The sequence below is a fragment of the Aquila chrysaetos genome, chromosome 9, assembly GCF_900496995.4.
Source record: "Aquila chrysaetos chrysaetos chromosome 9, bAquChr1.4, whole genome shotgun sequence".
NCBI lineage: Eukaryota > Metazoa > Chordata > Aves > Accipitriformes > Accipitridae > Aquila > Aquila chrysaetos.
Window position 1 is genome coordinate 11,229,484 of NC_044012.1, and position 22,575 is coordinate 11,252,058.

Below are 22,575 nucleotides of genomic sequence, written 5' to 3' on the forward strand. Positions count from 1 at the left end.
CAATGGAACAATATTGTTGTCATATTAACATTAAAAATTACATGCTGAGTTTTAAAAAAGTCCATTTGTTTTATTTGGGAGGAAAAAGAATTGCTTATGCAAATTTCAAGGCACTGTTGAAAAATTGTAACTGTTACTATTACAGCATGGTAAACAATGGTAAATATGAATTCTAGGCCCATAAGAGCATGAACATTGTAAGTTAATGCTGCCAGATTACATGATAGCTGAGGTTTGATATGACATTTATCTTCAGGAGTGAGTAGACTGATAAATCACAAGTGGCATAGCCACAAGTGAGTTAGCAAGTGTTTACTCATGAGTGAAGATAAATGTCATATCAGACCATAGCCATTTTGAATTTTGTACATGTACAAGTGGCTTGTTTCTTCCTTCCACAATACTTTTTTTTTAAACTTAATTGAGAGAAAAAATGCTTGGTAAAGGATATATTTTCCAAATTTATTTTTATTTTCCATTCTTTGCAGAAGCTTCTATTTCCTATGCTTTTGTTTTTATTGCTTTATTTGATATGCTTAAGCTGTTGGATCAGATGCTTTTGCTGCAAAGTGTGATTTATGTAAATTGAGTCAGGCTGATTTTGCAGCCCTTGTCAAGTAAGGGGAAGCATATTGTTGGGACCCCATGCATCTGCATTGGTAAAGGAGCATCTAGATTGTTGAGACTTGCAAAATCTTTGTCCTGAAAAACTTCAGCAGTGAGTTCTAATTTAATTGTCCTCAAGGACTTTTCCTTTCAATGGTTTGTAGGTAGTAGCTTTCATTTTTATTTAGTATCTCCTGTTCTAGTAAGACAAAGAGAATGGAAGTTAGCAGTCTTTCTACTTTTATACATTTTATGTGCTTTGGCTGAATTCTTTCTCAGTCTGTATTTGTTGGTCATTTGTGTTGTTAATTATTGGTCTGTGTTGACATCTGTAATTTGTTCTTTGTCCTGCAATAACATATACGGTAGAAGATTCACACCTGTCATGGTATGATCATCACCTTTTGGCTTGAGATTAGGACCAGAGATAACTATTACTTTATTCTCATATAGTCATTGAATCTAAGCTTTTTGAAGAAGGGCCTCAAGAAAAATTGAGTATTTCAGCTGTCACCACTTTGTTATTCTGGTTATCAGTAGTGTGACTGTTAAATACCCTTTTTTCATCTTCATAAGTCTGCTTGTTTTGTGTAAGCATCTTTGTATAAACATCCCTTTTTACAGATGTGAAAATAAAGTGAATTTTAGAAATGGACAGAGTAGTATGAAGCATTTGGAAAGTGAGAGAAGGAACTTGTCTGGAGGAATAGACAAATGGTGAACCTAAGTGAGCGTTACTAGTGGAGTGGAAAGATGACGGTTAAGGGGAGAAGTGGAAAGATTAAATAAAAAAAGAGGGAGAATACTTTCTATTGTGAGAAATGTGCATCTTATTTTGCAGAAAAATGTTATTTTATAGAAAAAAATTTTAGGTAACTTCTGACGTATTGTACTCGGAGAAGCAATACCATGACTTTCCTGCTTCAGTGTGTTACTTTAAGAGCTTCAAAGTGCAGCAGCCTAGGAGATGATTCTTCAACTTTTGACTGATAAATTGAAGAGGAATAAGCTGGTATATGACAGTACTTGCTGTGTTGGCGCTGTCTTGATCATGATTTTATTTGGTAATTTTGCTATTTTTCCAAACTCCTTATCAAATCCAGGCAATGGCTAAATCACATGAAATCTTTTCTATTTTCTGTGCCTTTGTTGTTACTGTTCTGCTGTTGTGCTTGCTGTCTTCAGTGGTGGAAATAATGAAAATGGCTTCCCTTCTTTTTAGTGGAGATGGAATTATGAACAGTTTCTGTAAACTTTGAAGACTTTTGTATTCTGTCTTGTGACCTTTTCTGACAGCACTTTTATAAGATGATTGATGCTATGAATATGGAGGTGGCGGTAAAAGGTTGGAAAGGATTTCTGGAGGTGTCTAGTCCAGCTGCCTGCTTATAGGTTTGCATGTTGTCCAGGGCCTTGACCAGTCATGTTTTGAGTATCTTGAAGATGAGATGACACAGCCTCTCAGGGCAACCTGTTCCAGTGCTTGCCCACCCTCACGGTAAATTTTTTTTTTTCCTTATATTAAATTGAAATTTCCCATATTCCAACTTGTGCCCATTGTGTCACATCCTTCTGCTCTGCACCTCTGAGAGAGTCTGGCTCTATCTTCTCTACATCTTCCCATTAGGTGGTTGTAGACAGCAGTAAGATCTCCCCTTTTCTGAAGGCTGAAGTAATGTCTCTGATAACCTCAGTATACCAAAACTTCCACTTCTGTATCTTCTATATCAGTCTGGGTTAGTAAATTGGTGCTTATGAACTGACCATTTGGGATTCAGCATCTATTCAGCATATGAATAGGTAACATTAGATGGGGTACACTCATTGTGTGTATTTTTAGGCTGTGAGAAATATGAAATAATTTGGTTAAGTTAACCATCTTCCAGACTATCTTGCTAGTACCTTGTTCATTGTCTAAACTTTTCAGGCCAAGTTAAGGACATAATAGTAATGTTTATGCTGTTGGGAAAATAGGCAAGAAGATTAGAACAGTTTGAAGTATTTTAGTTGATGAAGGGTGGTTTAGATTGTTTATAAATTTTAATGCAGGGTCAGTTACCTCTGATTCATCAGTTTTTACTATGTCCCTTGTTTGCCTGCAAATGAGGTTACGCATTCTGTTTCAGAAACAAATTCCTAATGTTCATTCCTTAATCACTTTCGGATCTGAAGATGACATCTGTGTTGAAATCCATCTTAAAACTGAATAGAAACTGGAATTTAAGTTAGTGTAAAATGTTGCTCTGTTAGGGTGCAGTTGTTCCTTTTAGAGAGCATGTAATGTTGCTGATTGGTTTCTGTATGGAATTTAAGATGATGATTTTGATCTGTGCCCCTTGGAAAAATTTATTTTTCAGTCATTTTCTACACTTTCAGCACTTTTACGTGCATTGAAGTCCTAGTACAGTACTTGTTAAAAGGACATTTTTTGAATGTATTTGATAATAAAGAAAACATTGCAATGATTTATGTCATCTCAAATGGTTAAATATTGTCCTATCTTTAATGCTGTTAGTGGCTCATTTTTTAGGGCATTCATGTGAAAATACTAATCAGGTGAAACAGAACTTGGTTCTGAACTGTAGAAAGTTGCTTGCTTCACAGAGAAAAAAATCTAATTGCAGACAATTACTGTAATACCAGATAGTAATTCTATCCACAGGTCACACACATCTCCTTTTTGGCCTGGCTTCTGGCCAGTTAAGGTATGGCTGCTTTTCTTCACTATTCTCTGAAAACTCATCCAATAAATTATTGTAAAAGTGGCAACAGTCTCCTCCTTTTTCATACCAATATATTCTTTTTTTTTTTTTTTTTTTTTTTGCTGCGGGCTATTCTGTCTTCTTACTTATTAAAATAGACTTGTACATGTTTCCTGTGCATCAAAATGCAGTCAAATTCAACTTTATCCCTCATTTTCATTTATCACCTCGATTTCTTTCCTGTTTTTAAGCACGGTAGCTACTTTATTCTCCTCCCTCTGAGTGTCACTGTTTACTCACTGCCTGTCTTGACCAAGTAAATTTACATCCATTTGCTCCATTTCTGTGCTTAATACAAATCCTCCATTTTCCTTCAGTGTCCACAGTTGAAGCTGAATCCTTAATCCTTTTATCCCTTTTCTCTTTCTGCAAGGTAGCTATTGCTATTACTTCTACATCCACAGGTTTATTACGACTTTCCAACTTTTAATATTTTAGGATGTACAGAATGCAATTTCGTAATTTCAAAATGGCCCTATTTGTTTTTTTTTTCTTCAGACTACATTACAGGTCTTGTTCCCTCACTAGTCTTTTCTTGTTTGTAGTTTTCACCTTTCTTCCTTCTGATTTGGGAGCCCTGGTTCCTGCTGATGGAACAATTTCCTATTTGTTCGGAGCCTCTTCATTCTCTACTTTTACGTCTCGTTTGAAAATACTGTTTCTCCTTTCTTTTTCTCCATAGCGTACTTTGAAGGCAGAGGTTTGGCTTTTCATGATTCAGCTAAATAATAAGGTTTTAGATGCACTTTGTAAGAATAATGCTGACTTGTGCTGAATAAAGGTGCAGTGGTTCCTGTTTGCTTCATATAGTGGTGTGTAGTGTGGCGTCTTGTCTTCTAGGAGGGAATACCTGTGGTTGTGAGACTGAGATGTGTAATTCAGAAACAGCAGACACATGCAATGGGAGTAACATAGTTGTGACTGTGAAAAGCACGACTTCTGAAGTTGTCATGCCTGAGCTGTGGTTGTAATCTTATTTGCAGCTATTTGCCTGTGTTTTGTTTTCAAAGTTTATTTATGGATTTTTTTCCCAGCTCTGCAGCATCCACACGTCTTTTTGAATCTTCTGTTCATTACATCTACAGCATCCACACGTCTTTTTGAATCTTCTGTTTATTACATCTGTGCCTACCTTGTCCCTGATTTTATGAACATACATTTTGCTGTTGCTTAGACATGACCCTTGCAGGTTTTTTCTTTTGAATTTGTTTATGGGTCAAATTCTAAGTTTCTAACCCAGTTTCAGTTTTGGGTAGGGACTTCAGAACTTGGCTTAGTAGTGAGTGAAACCTTGAGAATATCCAGTTAACATTTAAACAATGACGAGTATATGATCAGCACAAACCATTTTTTTCTTTCTTGTGTATATCTGACTTTGGAACCCATAATATTTTAGAATTTACTTTTAGTACATATTTTCTTTAAAAAGCATAGATATATAGTGAAAGGCCTAACAATTGTAGGTGGATACCACTAAAATTATTGCAGCATTTTCTTCTACAAAAATGCTTTTCTTCCTAGTAAAATTTCTGAAGACAAAAGTCTAAACTTTAATGTTTGTCTTACTCCTTTGAAATACATTTTTGATGAAGGTTGTGACATATGACATTTGTGTCGAATATTATTTGGTTTTTTTAAAGCATAATGGCAAAATAGGTATATACACACACACACAACCACACGCATTACATGACTATGACTTTTGTCACTAGCTGGTTGTGCTTTTAGAGATCCACATGCTTATATTAGTAATTACAGGTATTAGTATATTTACGTTGTGTGTGTTTGTGTATAAAGAGTATAATATAAGTATACTTTTTTTTAATAATAGCAGATTATCCAGTCAACATCTGCTCAAACTGTGAAACGAAACCCTGCTTGCCAGACTACCCAGATTAGGATGCCAGTGGTAATAACTCAGACCATTAGACCACAAGGTATGGGTTTAAATGTTTTAGTGAGATTGTTACCTTTGTATGAATTTCATTGTAATTACAAACTAGTAGCATGGGAAAAACTTACAGTGTTGACATTGGCAGGCTTGACATTCATTTTTTACTTCATACTGGCTGAGGAATGCATGTTTTCACTATGCAGTTTCAAGGTATTTCAGACCAACACAGTGAAATGTTTTGAAAGAACCTTAGGACTAACTCTCACATGCTTAGCTCTTACTCAGCAGTTTTTTCATGGAAAAGTTTTGAAAGAAGTCAGGAACTTTACTCTTATTGTCCTAAGCTCTAACTCTGGGCCAAGAAAGAAATTCTTCATTTTTTTTTCCTGAAGCCTAGAGGATGCCTCAATTTAATCATCCTACTTTTAACTCTTACTCCTGAAGCGGAACATCATAGTCACTGTCTCTGCAGCTACAGAGATGAAGGTAGGAGTCCTAGAGAAATTTCTCAACCCACATGCCTTTTTTTTTTTTTTTTTTTGTCTCCATGCCAGTATGTTTACTCTTTGGTGAGGTCAGAGACTGATTGCAGCAACCTGACATGCCATGATTAGCTGGGGGAGCAAGAGGTGTGATTTGTACACAACTTCCTCATCTGTGTGTGCACAGGTGGAGGTAACGTCTGGCTGATACATCCCACTTTTTTAAGAGGATTCTTGAAGCCTTCTTAGTTTCTAATAAATATCCATTTGTTTCTTTCCACCACTAGACCTCGGTTTTTATTTTTCCTGTTTATATGTGAGAGTATCTTTTTGGATGTGGGCATTTAGACAACTGAGGGTTTGTAATGGAATACAGAGCTTGTCATCTTTAGGTATTGAATCAGAAATCAAACTAGGTTAAATGCACATAAAAGATATTGCTGCCTGTTTGACTTCATTGCTTGGTCTTTTCTGTTCTCTTTGGGAAAAGAAAGCATCAAAACCCCCAATTATCGCAGTTAATAGCAGCTGATGTTCTACTTGCTCTGTTCTCTTCAGAGAATCCATAGCTTGAATGGACATGGAGACCAAGCTCTCACTGTAATCATGTAGGCTGTTTTTCCAAGTTAGGAAGAAATGCATTTACTTGTCATAAAAAGCTTATATTTGATAGCACTGATACTCAATCCTGACTTTATTAACAGGGAAGTTATTTGGCATCTTATGGCATGAACTTTCACTTCTGACTAATGTGTCTGAGAGTGAAGGCTGATTTCATGTCTTTGGTTATTCAGTCTCTAAGTTATGAATGTCAACAGTGTGCCAAGAATTTGCATGATACTAGCATCTGCCTTTTAAACAGTGGATTCAGAATATGAATTTATTCATGATAGCCATTGATCAGCCAATGAAGTGCAACTTAACTGGCAATTTGGCTTAAGCAAGACAGTGGTTCAGAAAGGCAAATTCATGCAAAGCCCTGCTTTCAGGTGAGCTTACTCCTATTTACAAGCTTGTTTAAGCCCACCACTATATTGTTTTAATTACACAGACAAAGCAAACAATAGAAATTTAGGAAACATCCCATTGTACAACTGTTCATCCTGTAGCCCATGTCTACAGAGAAGTCCACCTGTGTGCTTGCAGCTCTAAGAAATGCTGCTAAGGCATACTGTCAGATAACAGTTTATTTTGATCTTGATATATTGTTAAAACTTTCTACTGTAAACACCAGTATAATGATATTTTATACTGGCCTAGGTATTCCTGTAGAAGGAGGTAAGATACTGGAATAGGACATGGTCTATATAGAAAATTACAGTAGTATAATTTTGTGGAGTGTGACTTTTTGAGGATAGTTATACCAGAACTAAGCTGACTTCCACAGAATGGTGCATTTTCCTTCTCAGACAGGAGTGAATCTCCTACTGTAATGTATCTTTACATTAAAATTAATGCATCTGTGTGAACAGACAGTGATGCTTTTTAAAACAGTAGTATAGATAAAGTAGGCAGGGTTTGAGGACTTTTATATCAACAAAATTGCTTCCGCACCAGGGGAAGTAACACTACAGTTATTGCACAAAAAATTCACACTCCTTTATCAAAGCACTTATCAGTATAATAATTAGGTGAATTGCATCTTATGGATGGGGGAATTGAGCCAAAGAAAAAAATTATTAGCCAGAGTATTCATTGCAGCTATTTAACCTGTGCAGGAATACAACTAGGAATTTATAAGCTCCTAAATTGGGGCTTATTTCTCCAGATCATGCTACTTAAAATTTGAAATGAGGACCCAGTGGTGAAAGACTCTGTATGTCATTACCAATCCCATGGAATATCTAGGCCCACAGGTGATTTTAATTTTGAAAATATGCCCTGCTTCATAATATAAACTGATGTTTTAGCCATATTTTGTGTCTAACTGGTTAATCATGCAAAGTTGTGATTTAAACCAGAAAATTTGTATGTCATTCCAAAACTTATATTTACTTTGCCAGATCCATTTGAGTAGAATTACAATATACATAGGGTGAAAGAAAGTGAGACTTAATTTTTCCATATCCAATGTAGACTTACAGTTTTCCTGACACCAAGAAGTTAACTACTCTGTTGCTGTACCTTTTTGGGTTGGATTTTTTTTTTTTGATCAAAAGTTATCACCTGTAGAAAACAGACCATTGATAGTAGTTCTAAAGGAATACAATATTAATTCTGGAGGAGCACCACTGTTACCTTAATTTTGCCATTGCAATAATTTTCAAGGTTAACACACTTCTAATCTCCTAGATGTTAACTGTAGAAAATGGAGATCTGCTAATTTTTATTACTGTATTATTTCTTTCCTTCCAGTTCACTTAGTAGAAAACCTTTCAATTAGTTCGTCTGAAATAAATAAATGAATTGTCTGGTCCATGAACTAATGCTCTCTGTGACATGTCATGGACCTTGAATATTCTGATGACAAAATATTTTTGTTCCCCAGGCTTGGAGCCTGAAGTCCTAAATCTTGTTTTGTATTTGCTAATGTTGAGAGTCCACACAACAGTTTATGCAGATTGAAGAACTGAACGAACACTGTCAAATTAGTTTTGCTTTTAAGATCATATGTTGAAGTTGACGAAGACTTCAAAATAAAAAAAGTAATGCTGGTCTCATTCAATGCTGACACTTTTGTTTTAGCAAAGAAGTGTTCTTTAAAGGATTTGTTGGGTTAGTTGTGTTGCAGGTTTTTACAATTAATGAAAGAAAAATAGTGTAACTCTACTAAGGTTCATACCATGCCATTTATATGCAATTGAGTCATAGATGTGCAGGAATAACTTACATGTGCTTCTCAAAGTCTCAAACACTATGTGTATGTAATAAAATTGAGTGATAGACAAGAAAAAGGTGAGAGCTTTTAAGTCAAGTAGACATATGAATTAATTATTTTCACATGCCAAAACACAGGTGGGATTAAAGAAAACACAAAATACAACCCAAGTAAACGTGTTTAGGGAGGAGGGCTCACTCCAAAAGTTTCATTTGTGAATGCTTTTTCAGTTGCATACTGATACAGTGTTTTAAATAATAATAATAGATGTCTGTTGATTTACTAATCAGCAACATAAATTTGTAATTATTTTCGGTTAGATTTTTCCAAATGTCAGAGAGGAATTCATATCCATTTTTTAATTTACTGTCACAAGAAGCTGCATGTCTACCACACTTCGGATTATTTAGAAAGCCCAGTATTACTTCTACATGTAGACCTGTAAAGTCTAGATACAGATATGAATTACTTCGAAATCATTATTTTCAAAATAAAGTAAAAGACAACCTTTATGAGGGGGGGTTATATAAAATTTTACAATAGTGTTTCGTCTTTTACATACAATATAAAACATTTTAAAATACTTAAAATAACGTTTTCAACTCTGAAAATACATGTTTTTCACTGCAACAAAGAGCAATGACTATATACAAAAATGTAAAAGGCATAGTTAATACCCTGCGTGACTGTGACTTAAAGCATCTGTATTAAGAACATTTCAAATTCTGCTTCTTTATTCTGTGCAGATTGTCTAGAAAAGTGGTTTACTGGCAATTGCAAACACACTTACAGCCGTTATGTGTATTATGGCCAATGGTTTTCAGTTTTGGAATCTTCAGTATTCTGTAAATATTGAACAAACTGTAATGTTAATATAAATTTTGTATTTTAAATTGTTCTTCTTCAGCAGTGTAATCTTTAAAAATAATAACTTCCTTTGTTTGCAATTTACAGACAGTTAAATTTAGTTCCTGGACAGAAGGTTCTTTGATGTAAATTGTCTAAGACAGCTCGTAATAACATTGCTTGGTGTTTTTCAGGCACAGTAGGGAAGGCACCAACAATACAAGCCAGCAAAAGTCCTGGGGGCTTTGGTGTTCAGGTCTCTGCAAATCAGAAAAACAAGCTGAATGACCCTGGAGGTGGTTCTTTCAGGTAAAAAAAAAAAAAATAAAAAAAAAATGCAGCGGGGTGGTTGCAGGGATCTTAAATATAAAATAGGATTTAGAATTGGCTTAACACCAGAGGGCAGTGTTTTACAATATTTCTTGCCTTTTCTTACTGTGATTGGATGACAATTTTCTTACTTAGTTCTATTTTTAAAGAAGGGAGGGGGTCATGACATGTCTTGAGGATTTTTCTCTAAATGCGCTTTTTAATGTTTAGTAAAGACTTCAGTTCTGTGGATTATAGTAAAACTTCTGGTAAATGGAATTAGGTGTATGAAGTTTTTAAAAAAATACATGGTTGGTTTTATGTATTGCATTCTAATGTTCATATGGAACGTATCTTGCTGAGAAGATACTAATTGTGACAAGGCATCCTGTCGATAGGCTTCTTTCTGCAGCTAAGCTGCAGCTATCTCCTCATCAGCATAGAGAAACTACTGTATGGTTTTGATAGTGGGTTTTGGGGTTTTTTTTGTGTGTGTAGGATTGTTGTTCTTGGTTTTAAAGAGAAAACATTGCTGTATCTATTCTTCATGTGCTTATTTAGGTGGCAGAGGTTGGGGCATTCTCTGGGTTCTTGTAGTGATCAGGTGCTGCAAAAGTTCAACACAGTAGCATTGATGCATTGAGCTGCTATACCAGTTCTTTTGTCCTTCAAACTTTTATTTGATATATATTTTGGATATTGTTACTCTTTGTAGTGAAAAACTAATTTTATGTTTACTGCATTTTGCTTTTGCTACCATCATTTTAATTTTTTTCCACTGATGAAAGTACATTTTATTTGTACTTAAACGTTTTCTTTCTTTGTTACATGACAAAATATTCCTAGATTTTCATTTTTGTCTTCTGGAATCCTTATGTTGCTCTGACATCATCAAAACAGTAATTAATTTTCAGGCTTACGCTTTTTCAGGTGAAGTAAAAGAGAATTTGTAGCTCTTTGAAATATCTCTGCTTTGAGGCATGTCAGTATTGCAACTAATAGTGGTAGTACTTAGTATTAATCTAGAAGCAAAATAATTCAATTTTTTATTTTCCAATGCTTTTGCCTCCCACTGAGTATTTAAATGATTTAAAATGTCTGTTGGGTTCAATTGTACTGTCTTAATAAGTATTTTTTATGTTTGTAAGCAACATGAGCTTTTATTCTTCGTTAGTATAGCTTTCAATTTTACATACACCGAAAGGGACAGCATTTTTTTAACTGGATGTTGTAAACTGTGCCAGGATTGATTCTTGCATTCACTTAGTTTATACATAGAATATATTAGGTTAGCTGGAATTGTTAATTTTCCCTTGGGGAGAAGCAAATGCTCAAGGCACTGATTGATAAATCAATAAATCTTTAGTGAGTTTGGTAAATAAGCTGTCAAGGGTGTATGTCATTTTTCCTCTAGAGAACAAATTTTAGTCAGAATGAATGTGTTTGTTTCCTTGCATTGTTTTCTCCTTCAAAATAGTAAGACACAAAGCTGCATTTAAATAAGTCCATAAAATTGCAAGGATTTATTAAACAGCAGCAAAGATCAAGCTTTTTCTTGATATCTTAACAAAGAATTCAGTTGTTTGCATATTTGCATTTCAACCCCTAACCTCTCCTGAGGACAAATAGATGTCTGACTATTAAGCCTAAAGGCATAGAGCTGGAAATCTGTATTAATCCTCTGAATGCTGACTAGTTTTCCTCAACATTCCCAGCGTGTGTGAAGAATGTGTTTTTAGCCAGAAGGCAAACTGGCATCTAAAGCAAAGCAAGAATTTTGAAAAATAGTTGTGTTGTGTATAAATTTATTTTGCCCTTAGTGTTTTATTATTGCATATTTGTTTCATTATTTTATATTCTGCTTTCTTTAAAATAACTTACTTGAGCTTTTCACTCTTGTGAGCAAAGTGTTGGTCACTAGAAAAGGAAATGTGAACTTTGTTATTTTCAGTTTCTTCTATTCTGGATTGTGGGAAATGCAGGAAAGAATTACATAAAAGATGTAGCAATTAGGAATTTTGCAAATTACAGCTTAGCCTTTAATGTCAGCATTTATTAATGAACTGTAAGACTGCTTACATGAGTTCACTGGATATTATGGTAGCTGTTCTATGACGTAGTTTTCAACCCAAGAATTCTGCAATGTGAAGTTGTTGTATTCATGAAATTTTGTGTCACCCTTTTTTAGTATTAAAATTTATTGTTTCTATACTTTTCAGAGAGAACTACAGACAACTCCATTGTCCTGGTTTCGGTGGGATAGAGTTAATTTTCTTCCCAGTAGCTGGTACAGTGTGTTTTGGATTTAGTGTGAGAATAATGTTGGCAACACACTGATGTTTTAGTTGTTGCTGAGTAGTGCTTATCCTAAGTTAAGGATTTTTTGGTTTCCCATGCTCTGCCAGCAAGCAGGTGCACAAGAAGCTGGGAGGGACCATAGCCAGGACAGCTGACCCAAAGTAGCCAAAGGGATATTCCATACCATAGAACGTCATGCTCAGTATATAAACTGGGGGGAGTTGCCAGGAAGGGCGGATCGCTGCTCGGGCGTTGGTCAGCGGGTGGTGAGAAATTGCATTGTGCATCACTTGGGTCTAATTTATCTCTTTTTGTTATATTCCTTTTGAGTACAATTATTGTTATTCTATTTTGTTATTATTATATTTTATTTTAGTTATTAAACTGTTCTAATCTGAACCCATAAGTTTTACTTTTTTTTTCCGATTCTCCTCCCCATCCCACTGGGAGGGAGGAGGAGTGAGCGAGTGGCTATGTGGTGCTTAGCTGCTGGCTGGGGTTAAACCACAACATCCATTTAGTTGACTTTCAACTACACCTAAGGATGGAAATTTGAATTCCATTTTTTGTTATTTTTTGTTTGTTTTACAGTAGAGACTCTAGATTTACGTTTGTACCATAATAGTCCAGGCAGAGGTTTCTGTAGTTGGGAGACGTGAAGCAGAAGGCCCACTGAAGTCTGCTAGGGGCCTGCGTATTTGGCTACAACTGCTGTGTACATCATCGTCTAGTTTGGTAATCTCAGAGCTCCCGCTAACATAATCTACCAGTGATGACAGTGAAAATAGCAGACTCTCAAAGTCGTTACTCCCCATAGTTCAGATTGTGGCCAATATAAAGAACTAGTGGAAACATTTGTTTCCCCTGATACTGAGTCAGAATAATTTCAGTTGGAAGGGACCTTGAGAGGTCAGCTAGTCCAACTTCTGACTCAGAGCAGGTTTGGTTAGATCCGGGACTCTTCTAGTTCTACATATCTCCAAGGATGGAGATAGGCGTTTGTACTCTTGTATTATCCTACCGCTTCCTAACTGTACTGAGTAAGGCTCAGTGGCATTGCATGTAAAATGAGGCAAGAAGTGGACAGAACTGTTCCTTAATGTGTGTGCTGATGATACGTTTGCCATAGTGTACCAGCTAGCCAGATTCTCCTTCCTTTTCACAGGAACCTTTCTTTTTCTGAAACAGTATTTTGAAGTTATATGTAACCTCTTGGAGCCTGTCACTATCAGGTTTTATACAGCCAATGTGATGGGGTTTTTTTCAGAATCAGTTCTATGAGGTGACTGTGATCACTTGAAGCTTATATTAGTATTCATATTTTATGCTGCTGACTGGCAACATTTTAAAGTAGAGTCTACCTGGGAATAAAAAATTTGTTTTCAGACCTCTTTTGTCTAGCCAGAAGAATCTGTTGCCTGTTATTTTATTTTTATTTTTAAAAATAGAAGTCTAATAACATAGTTCTGGCAAAATGCCTCAAAATGCATGGTGTTACATCTAATAATGTGCAAAGCAGCCTGTCCTTTAAGGAGAGATAGAAAGCGAATGTAAGTGTTAAATGGATAACTTCAAAGTTTTCATCTCAAACTGGTATATGACATAAAACCTTAAGCTTTAAGATTCTTTGTTTTTCCAAATAAATATTTCAAGCTATAATATGATTGTGTATTTTTCCATATTTTTCAAAATAAAGAAAAATGCTGACCACAAATGTGGTATGATGTTCTGTCATCCCTTTTGCTTATCACTGAGAAGACCCAACACGGACTGTGACTGAATTGTATGACAAAGCAGTATTAGGGAGAAATTTCAAATTAAAGCTTGAAAGTCAGAATAAGCATTATAATAAATTTGTGTAAAGAGAATTTATGCCATTAAAAAATGTGATGTAGTAGTGACTGTTACTGTAATTTCAAGTCATTGTTTATATCCAATGTGGTGTTGTTGATCTCTAATCTTATGATCCATGGAATTTGTAGACTTGCTCAGAGTCTTCCATACATGTAGGGACTTTGCCCTAACAACTTGAGATCTCACTTCTGAGAGAGAGGGAATCAATAATATAATGTTGTCTCAGTTGCTTTATGTATTCTTATAGCTTATTTGGAAGCAGTTCAGTATTTCATATTTGGACATCATTGGCTCAAATGTTACAGAGTGCTTGAGAAAGAACAGTATGCAATCGTGCAGTTAAGATTTGTTCATAAAGAAAATGCTACCGCATTTTTATAACGGCTTGTCTTAGTTTAAACAAAGTCTTTGAAACATGTTACGGACAACTGTGCAAATACTTTGTTTTTTATTTCTTATTTTCAGATAAGTTTGGTTTTTTGGTGTGGTTTTTTTTTGTAATTGCATGAGTGTTTTTAATGAAGAGGAGAGGGAGAGGTGTTACAAGAGGTTGAATATAAGAGGAAGGATTGAACTCTTAGACTACTTTAAGATGTAGCTTGCGTTTGGAAAGGGTTTGAGAACCCATGCTATCTCCTTAAAAGTAGCATTCCTCTTGGAATGTTAGATTTATCCCACAAGACTCAGAATTTAATTAAGTAAAAACCAGAAATAATCACTAAAACAGTATAATTAGTATGAGCACAGTAATATATGCCAAGAAACATGAAATTGTTAAATACTGTGCTGGGGTGAAAAGGGAAGGATAGACAGTAATCATCAATCTAGACGACCACTGGATGGCATCTTTGTTCCATGGAATGACTTCTGAAAACTCACTCATCTGCACTTAAAAGTTGACTTTCATAGGAAATTGTTTGGCAAGAATGCTAGCCCTCTCTCTCTCAATCTCTCTAAATGCATGCGTGTGTTTCAGTATGCAAACCCAAGCTGTTTATTGTGATAAAGTTCGTCAAAGTCAAAAAGTATATATTGGTAGAGTTTTTCCCATTAGACTGAAAAAATTGTAGTGCCAACTATGATTAAAACATTTCATATCTGTCTTCCATGTAAAAAAAAAAAAAAAAAAAAAAAAAAGATGCACTCACAGATAGTAGATTGCCAATGTAAGATGGAGGCAAGTGATTCTGTCCAGGAGTTACAGTGATTTTTAATCACTGTACTGTTTGTAACTTTTTTTTTTTTACAGTGTCTTTAAAAGTGGTATCACATTGATTTTGATAATTTCATTGGAATCCTGGTTTGTCCCCAAATTAATTGTTTGTTTTTATTTCAGACAATATTTGTTTATTTATAATGTGGTCACAGATCTGTATTCCAAATAAAAATTGGAATAGCTAAAATGCTAAGCAGAAGGAAGAGAAAAGATAGATTGTACTTTCTTCAGCTATTAAGTAAAAGTAGAGATAAGTATAAACTTCTCTTAAAAATTGTGTTCTTGAAGTCAAGAGACTTGATTTTTGTATGGATGATTACTCAAAGGAGATGAAAGTACCTCAATACTGCCAACCTGATCTGGAAGTACGGTGTTGAGACTGTATTACTTACTGCTAGCCAGATTGTGCATAACTGTGTGATAAATGCTTGCTAAAGCAAGTGAGATAATGGGGGCTGTATATAGAGAAAGGATGAGAGTATCCTGCTCAGTTGATATTTTATTGAGATCCTTTGAGTCTTTGTGCTCGGGTTCCTTCAGCAGGCAGCGGTACCCAGGCACTGCCGGACCCCACAGGGCAGCAGTCCTGCCTTCACACCCACAGAGATGTGGGGGTCCACTGGGAATCAATGTTGGATTTTATTTTTTTTTTTAACTGCACAAGCTGGTTGATGCTTTGTAGTTTCGTTGGTTTTAGCTTTATTTTGAAATTCTGGGCTCAAGTCTGTTTTCCAGTAGCTTCTACTATCTTACATAGTTTTGAATTTGTGTTATGGTAACAACCTTTATATGAATTTGATTTTGCCATGGTTTAAAAGGCCTGCTGGATTTGGGCCTTCTGAGTCCTGGGTAGATTACCTTCGGTAATGCTCATTCTATTGAACACAGTGAGGTTTTTAAGTTCCCCAAAATCTTAGGTTTTCCCCTTTTTCAGTTTTAGTTGCTGTTTTCCATTTGTATTTAGAATCTTTTGAACTCGTAACTGAATATTTAAGTCACTGTTAGTTGTTACGTGGCCAAGTACATTTATCAGCTGTGATATTTGGGGGCAGTTTCACAACTGGTTGGACAAGGCTGAAGAGTAGTTCAGTCGTCTATGCACTGAATGCATAGGAGCCCAGTTTCTTCATGGCAGCTCTTGTGACCCTCCTATGGGTATCATATACATACCATGTGAAATGTAGAAATGAAAATCCTTTAGACTCAACATGAAAGTCGTCATGGCAGATCAACTTTGTGATGCTATCTTCAGGAATTTCATTCTAAGAGAAGAAATCAAGTGCTTAGCACTCGTGGAAAATAATAAAAGCTCATTTTTCTGTCAATCATTGTAAAATTTTCCATATTCTGCCTCAAGTGTTCAGCACATTTCTCCAGGTTTATACAAACAAAAATCCCTTTTTGACTTCTTCCCGCAAACGAAAACAAAACCACTACCTAACAAAACCACAGAAGTCTTCCACCAAAATTGGCTGCTCTAGTGTAGATATCAAGGAGAGTATGCGAGGACAGGGATGACCTAGATGATGGATTTCTGGATTTCTCCCCTTTTGTTCTCAAACCTTACTTGTAGCTTTTGGTTTTTACTGTAGGCGTTAAACTTGTAACAAGTGACAGAAAGTATTCTAGGGTGCACAGGACGGTATCTATGTAATAATTTTTTAAAAATCTTTCAAATTAAGGTTTTATTTGTTTGCTTTATGCAGTAGTAGGAGTCTGGACTTGGATGTGTGTGGATCTTTTCCGTATATATATATTCTCAAAGGTTGTGTAATCACTCCTAGAATATGCTGAAACACAGTGTTCGCGTCAGTAATAGCTCCTGAACAGAATGTGCTAAAAACAGATGGTTGTTTCCACAGTTATGAGTCATACCTCATAGAGGTAGGAGGTAAAAGATGCTTGGGAGATACAGGTGTGGAAACTCAAATTTTTTAGTCAGTACTTTCTCCAGCTGTTAGGAAGGTGTATTGCAGGGCAAACAGTGGCCAAGGAAGTGCTGCTATCATCTTTTCAAATCCAGCTCATTTTACTAAAACTAGTTGGCATGTTCTACTGATTTTTGTATGTTGCCAGAGAAAATACCAGCACATACTCAAACCGCACTTGGAACCCAAACTTACCTATGAACTCATCATGGTCAAAGAATCTTTCCTGACTATTGCTGAAAATGTTTTGGTGCCCATTTTGACACGAACTTGTGAAACAGTGCAGGATTCCAAATTCATGTTTTTGCTTTTAATGTCTGTAGGGTTTTTCTTTATCATTTTGCTCCTAGTTTTCAGCATAAAGAGAATAGCCAAATGCTTTGTCTTTAGTGATGATCATTGTCTTTAGTTTCCTGACCATCCTGGTTTCATTGATATCACTGACTCTCAGATGAAGAAAAGACACCTGTCACACCTTCTGTTACAGACAAATTGTCCTGCTTCTAAAGTTTTCCTAATGTGCTCAGAGAAATATTTAGTTATTTCTGAATCTAGAATAAATTCTATGAAAACGCAGACCCTAGTGGTTGTGCCTCAAGTTGGCCCAGCCACTGGACATATTGCATGATGATTACTTTTGGAGAAGCAGATAATATACAAAATGAATATATCACATGCAGAATTACTTTTATTTGGGGTTTTTTTTTCATTATAGAGATGATGATGACATCAATGATGTTGCCTCTATGGCTGGCGTTAATCTTAATGAAGAAAGTGCCCGAATTATGGCTACCAACTCTGACTTGGTTGGAACCCAGATACAGTCCTGTAAAGATGAACCCTTTCTTGCTGCTATACCGCTACATAAACGCATACTTGAAATGGGTGAGAAATGTGTCCTTTCCTTTTGATAGTGTTTTCTTTGGAGTTATGCGATTCTGAGTAACAGAATATGCTTAGCACTTAAGATTGTTTTTTAAGCATTTTATTGCATTATCTTGTATTACTAAACTTTCAAGGTTTTTGTGATAAAAGTAACTTAGTTATCTCAAGTTGGAAAAAAATAGTATACTGGTACTTTTATACTTCATGCTTTCCCCATGTTTTTTATATCCAAGGATCTCAAAGCTCTTTGCAAACATTAATTATTTCTCACAATCCTCCTTCATGTTTTACACATGAGAAGATTGAAACAGAGAGGTAAAGTAAGTAGTACAGGTCACAGAGGACACCTGTGAATAACATTTAACAGAATGTTGAAGTTTTCTGTCAAGATTTTCTTTCTCCATACAAACCAGTTATTCAGTTCGTAACACCTGCATTTATTTAAGTTCATGGTGATTTTCTTACAGCATTTTTTTAAAAAGGTGTATTTATTTATCCTGGCAAAAAGGTGTGTTTATTTATTCTGCCATTTGAAAATAGAAGTTAAAAACTTTAGTAGAAAAAATAACTATTCAAAATTAGTGATGTTTTAAGGTTAGTAAGTATACTTTATTAATATACTATATATGTTCTAGTACCTCAATGTATCTTTTTCAACATAATTTTGGTAATATTTTCAGAGCCATCAGTGTCTTAAGATACTAAGTTCAAATTGGTTAGGAGCATAAATCATATATTATTTTTTTTTAGGACTATGCTTATGTCACTAGTTAAACTTGCAAAATTTTTAGGGTTCTAGTTCTAATAATTTTAAAGATAAGACCAAAATCTTGTTACAGATCAGTACAGTTAGGTTTATAAGTCATGTGGTTACTTCTGAAATGTTATTTGTGTTTATGTTCATTGAATTAATGGAAGCCTTTTTATATTGCAGTTGCAGACAAAGTTCTTCATTGACTTATTGTCAAGCTTCACTGTTGTATTTTAATTAGTGCCCTTTTAAGTTTTCATTCAGAGGAATGGATTATTTTGCATGCTATAGTTATCATGTTGCGATGATGTGATGATGGCATTATGTGATGCAGTCTGGGAAGGCATATTGGCAACATTTTGTGAGATGGCTTACCACCACCTGAGATAGGAATCCAGCAAGGTTTTAATGAAATTTGTTTGAGAAACCGTTGTGAGGGATACTCACATAATAGTTTACACAGGTGTAAGAAAACAAAAAGGAAACAGACATAAAACTGTTAAAAAGAATGGGAAATGAGTAATGAATTTGCCATATAAGCCTTAATGAACTGTCTGGGTGTAACAATTGCTGCACAACATGAAGCTGTAATTACAAGTGTAGGACTTACAGGAATCTGTACATACTTTAAGAGCCACAGAACCCATCACACTATTCATCACTGCCTTTTGGGGTTTGCTCCTCTGAGGAACAAATCCCTATGGCTGTTTTTGAAGCTTTATTGGCTTTGATAATTGAAATGAAACTTTCAAAGCTTTTAAAAGCAGCTGCAGGGATTTACTTCTCAAAAGCAGTGAATCCAGAAGAGCGGCCACTCCTAGTGATCTCCTGCAGCCACTTTTAGAGCTTTATTTTGGCTTTACATGAAGCCTTTTATAGTTTTGAAAGTGGCTGTGGGGTTCACTAGTGGCTACTATCTGGGATCTATGGCTCTTGAGGAGAGAATTCCTTCAGCTGATTTTGAAGTTGTAGAAGCTTGGTTTTCACTGTGTGTGGCCAGATCTGTTGTTTGCATAGGACCACACACAAATTTAGTCGTTTGTGCTACTGGACACTTAAAATAACAACATTGTAAGTTCACAACAAAACTCAGTCTTACCATATGTTGCTGGGCCTAGGTGCACCAGGACTAAGCAAAGGAGGCTGTCACCTTCTCAAGCACATTAGGAAAAAGAATGTTATGTGTGCCCTCATTCTTCTGTTTTGGTTATGCCTGTCGACAAATGAGATAAAATACATTGTTTTTTCTTACTTTTACCTGAATACAACTTAAACAGACCTTATTTTCTGCCTTTAAATCTTTTCATATTTAATGATCACTTTAGTTTTAGGGCATGTTTTTAATGTTTTAGTAAGAGAGATTTGCAGTATGTACAGTATTAGGAAACTGTTCTTCTCTCCTTTCTCAGAAGCTAGATCTTTGAACTTTTCTGTAATACTAATCTCCTTCTCTCTTTTCTGAGTGTGAGCTCTGTCGAGCAACTCAGTAGTGTTCCCCAAAGGCTGTTTCAGAGATTGTGCTTCCATTCACCAGAGTCAGAATATAAACTGCTAAAGTGAGAGCAGATGCTACTCAGTCTTTGGCAGTAACCACCAGCCAAATGCCTCAAAGTTATAGTGAAAGAGGTTTCTTAATATATTGTACGTTCTTATCTCTACTGTAACTTGGCAGTGTTACCATCCACGGTTTATTTTAGATCTAAATGACTAATATTATTATTGATCCTTTTAAATGGAAGAAGTAACTGAAAGGTAATTAATGCAAAGATATTAATCCACTTCCCACGTGTTTCCTTATCCAATTTTGTATCTAGTCATCTTTGGCTGGTAATCATTGCCATTTGTTCATGTAGGAAGACGGAGCTGTGACTGTTTCAAATTCTTTGATGCAAAATCAAGAGTGGGTATTTCGTGGGTATTTCTTAGCAGATAATGTATTGCTTTTGCTGTTCCATTCAGGATCCTAAAACTTTAAACCCTGATCTTTCTACATGACAGCACAGCACAGTGAAACATGCAAAGAGTTGTAAGGCTTTTGTTTCTCTTTTGGGGAAGTTGAGAGGCAGAAGTTGATGTTCTTCATCACTCTGCTCCACCCTCCATGTTGTTTTTCTCAAGAGTCAGCATACCAAGCTCCCTTGGTGTTGCTAAGATCTAAGGTTGCAGGTTATGTTGCTTAGCGAATTATTATGGAACAGTTTTCTTGCGTGTCCACCGCATTCCACCCTGGAGGTTTACCTTCCCTTAAGCGGGGGACACACATGTCAATAAATCACCTCCAGCAATCATTCCACACATGTGCATGCTGATATGTATACAAACTCTTAAAACTTTCTAGGTCTTTAACTTTATTAGTAAAATGAGTAATACTTCTTTAAAGGGCGAGATAAACTGATAAGACTGTCACAGGTAAATAATGCTGAAAAATCCTAGCTTTTTCATGTGGTTTATGGGAAAGACAAGAAAAAAAGCTTAATAATTTGTAATTGTTTCACTTTTATTCATTCATAAGCTGTTTCTTGGTAGGTAAGAATGCTGTATTGTTTAGGTTCTAGAAGCTAGTTTTTGACATTCTGAGTTTCCCCAAAAGGGGCAACACTTCAGTGAATAAAACAATATGACTTAGCAGGTTGTTTTAAGCATGACAGTTTTCTCTGGTTTGTAACCATCTTGTGAAAATAAAAACTCCTTGACTCAGAAATTACTTTATTACAGCATAGTTTCTGAGAGCAGATAAAAGTTAGGCTGCACTGTATTTTATATTTAGTATTAGTGAAAGGTAGCAGGGCATAGTGAAGGATGGGATAAAAGGTGATCGTTTTTATATTGCCTGATAACTAAATCCATAGAAAAAGGAACAGATACATTGCATACTTTCCTAAGAAGTCTTTTGACTGAGAGTTGGTGGTCTCTAGAACCTCCGCTAGCGGTTCCAAAAAACATTGCTTTATATTTTGTGGTCAAAAGAGCATGATATCCTCACAACCTTAGAATCTGCAGCAGCTTATTAATTCCCACAGCTTTTGTTTTAATTCTGACTGATTTCTTCAACAACCAGATGATGCCGTTTTGCTTTTACTTGGCATCCCTAAAAGTTCATCGCTTGTGGAGAATCTTAACCATAAATTAAGTGTCTTAATGCAATAATAATGAAAAATAAGTTTGGCATAATGTATTCTTTGACTTAGATTGTTTCTTTCTCTCTTTCTCTTCACTTTCAGTGTTCTTCACCCAATTTTTCTACTTCAGTTTTTATTGTTAAGAGCACTGGCTGAACAGAATAATTACAAATGTGACATTCTAAGAAATGTGGGACTGGTTTGGCTATATTGAATACATTTTAACTGTCCATCTTGTATTTTCAAATTATTTTTACTTAAATGTGTATGATAAAAATGTATTGGAGAATCATCAATATTTTTATTTCACATTCATTCAGAATTATTTTTACATCTGCATTAGGAAATCAATTTTTCTATAGCATGATTTTACAAAATACTGTATTCATGTCTGTTATCTAGCATTGTTATAAATTTCCTTTGGAAAAGGTCTTACATTGACAGCATAGCATACACCTGCAACATTTCCTATCACAAAATCAGTATTGGATTATCTTGCTTCATCCAAATAGATTTTTAGGCTGGAACACACATAGTGGTGCAGGCCAATTATTGTGAAGCTTGAAAATGTGCTGATGAATCCACATTCTCCTGGTCCAGTAGTTAAAAGGCTTAGTCTTCCTTAAAATAGCTTCAGAGAAGCTTGGCTTGATAGAAATAAGCTACTGTCTCTGTCAATGTAACAGTTGTAGGGTTAGGCTCAACATAATTTATAGGTTTACCTTTTTGTTATTTTACACGTAAAATACTTTTTAAATCTGTCTGATGAAATATTGATCATTGTTCTGCCTTGATTCTGTCTTTGTT

General features: G+C 35.4%; 1 protein-coding gene across 1 annotated transcript in view; it reads left to right on the forward strand.

Moving 5' to 3' along the window:
- LOC115345659 (transcription initiation factor TFIID subunit 4-like) overlaps window positions 1-22,575 on the forward strand; it is a 151,797-nt gene that overhangs the window by 30,661 nt on the left and 98,561 nt on the right. Inside the window, exons 8-10 of the mRNA XM_030024824.2 lie at window positions 5,200-5,305; window positions 9,603-9,717; window positions 17,729-17,898. Coding sequence (XP_029880684.1) covers window positions 5,200-5,305; window positions 9,603-9,717; window positions 17,729-17,898 — 391 coding nt within the window. The remainder of the gene's footprint in view (window positions 1-5,199; window positions 5,306-9,602; window positions 9,718-17,728; window positions 17,899-22,575) is intronic.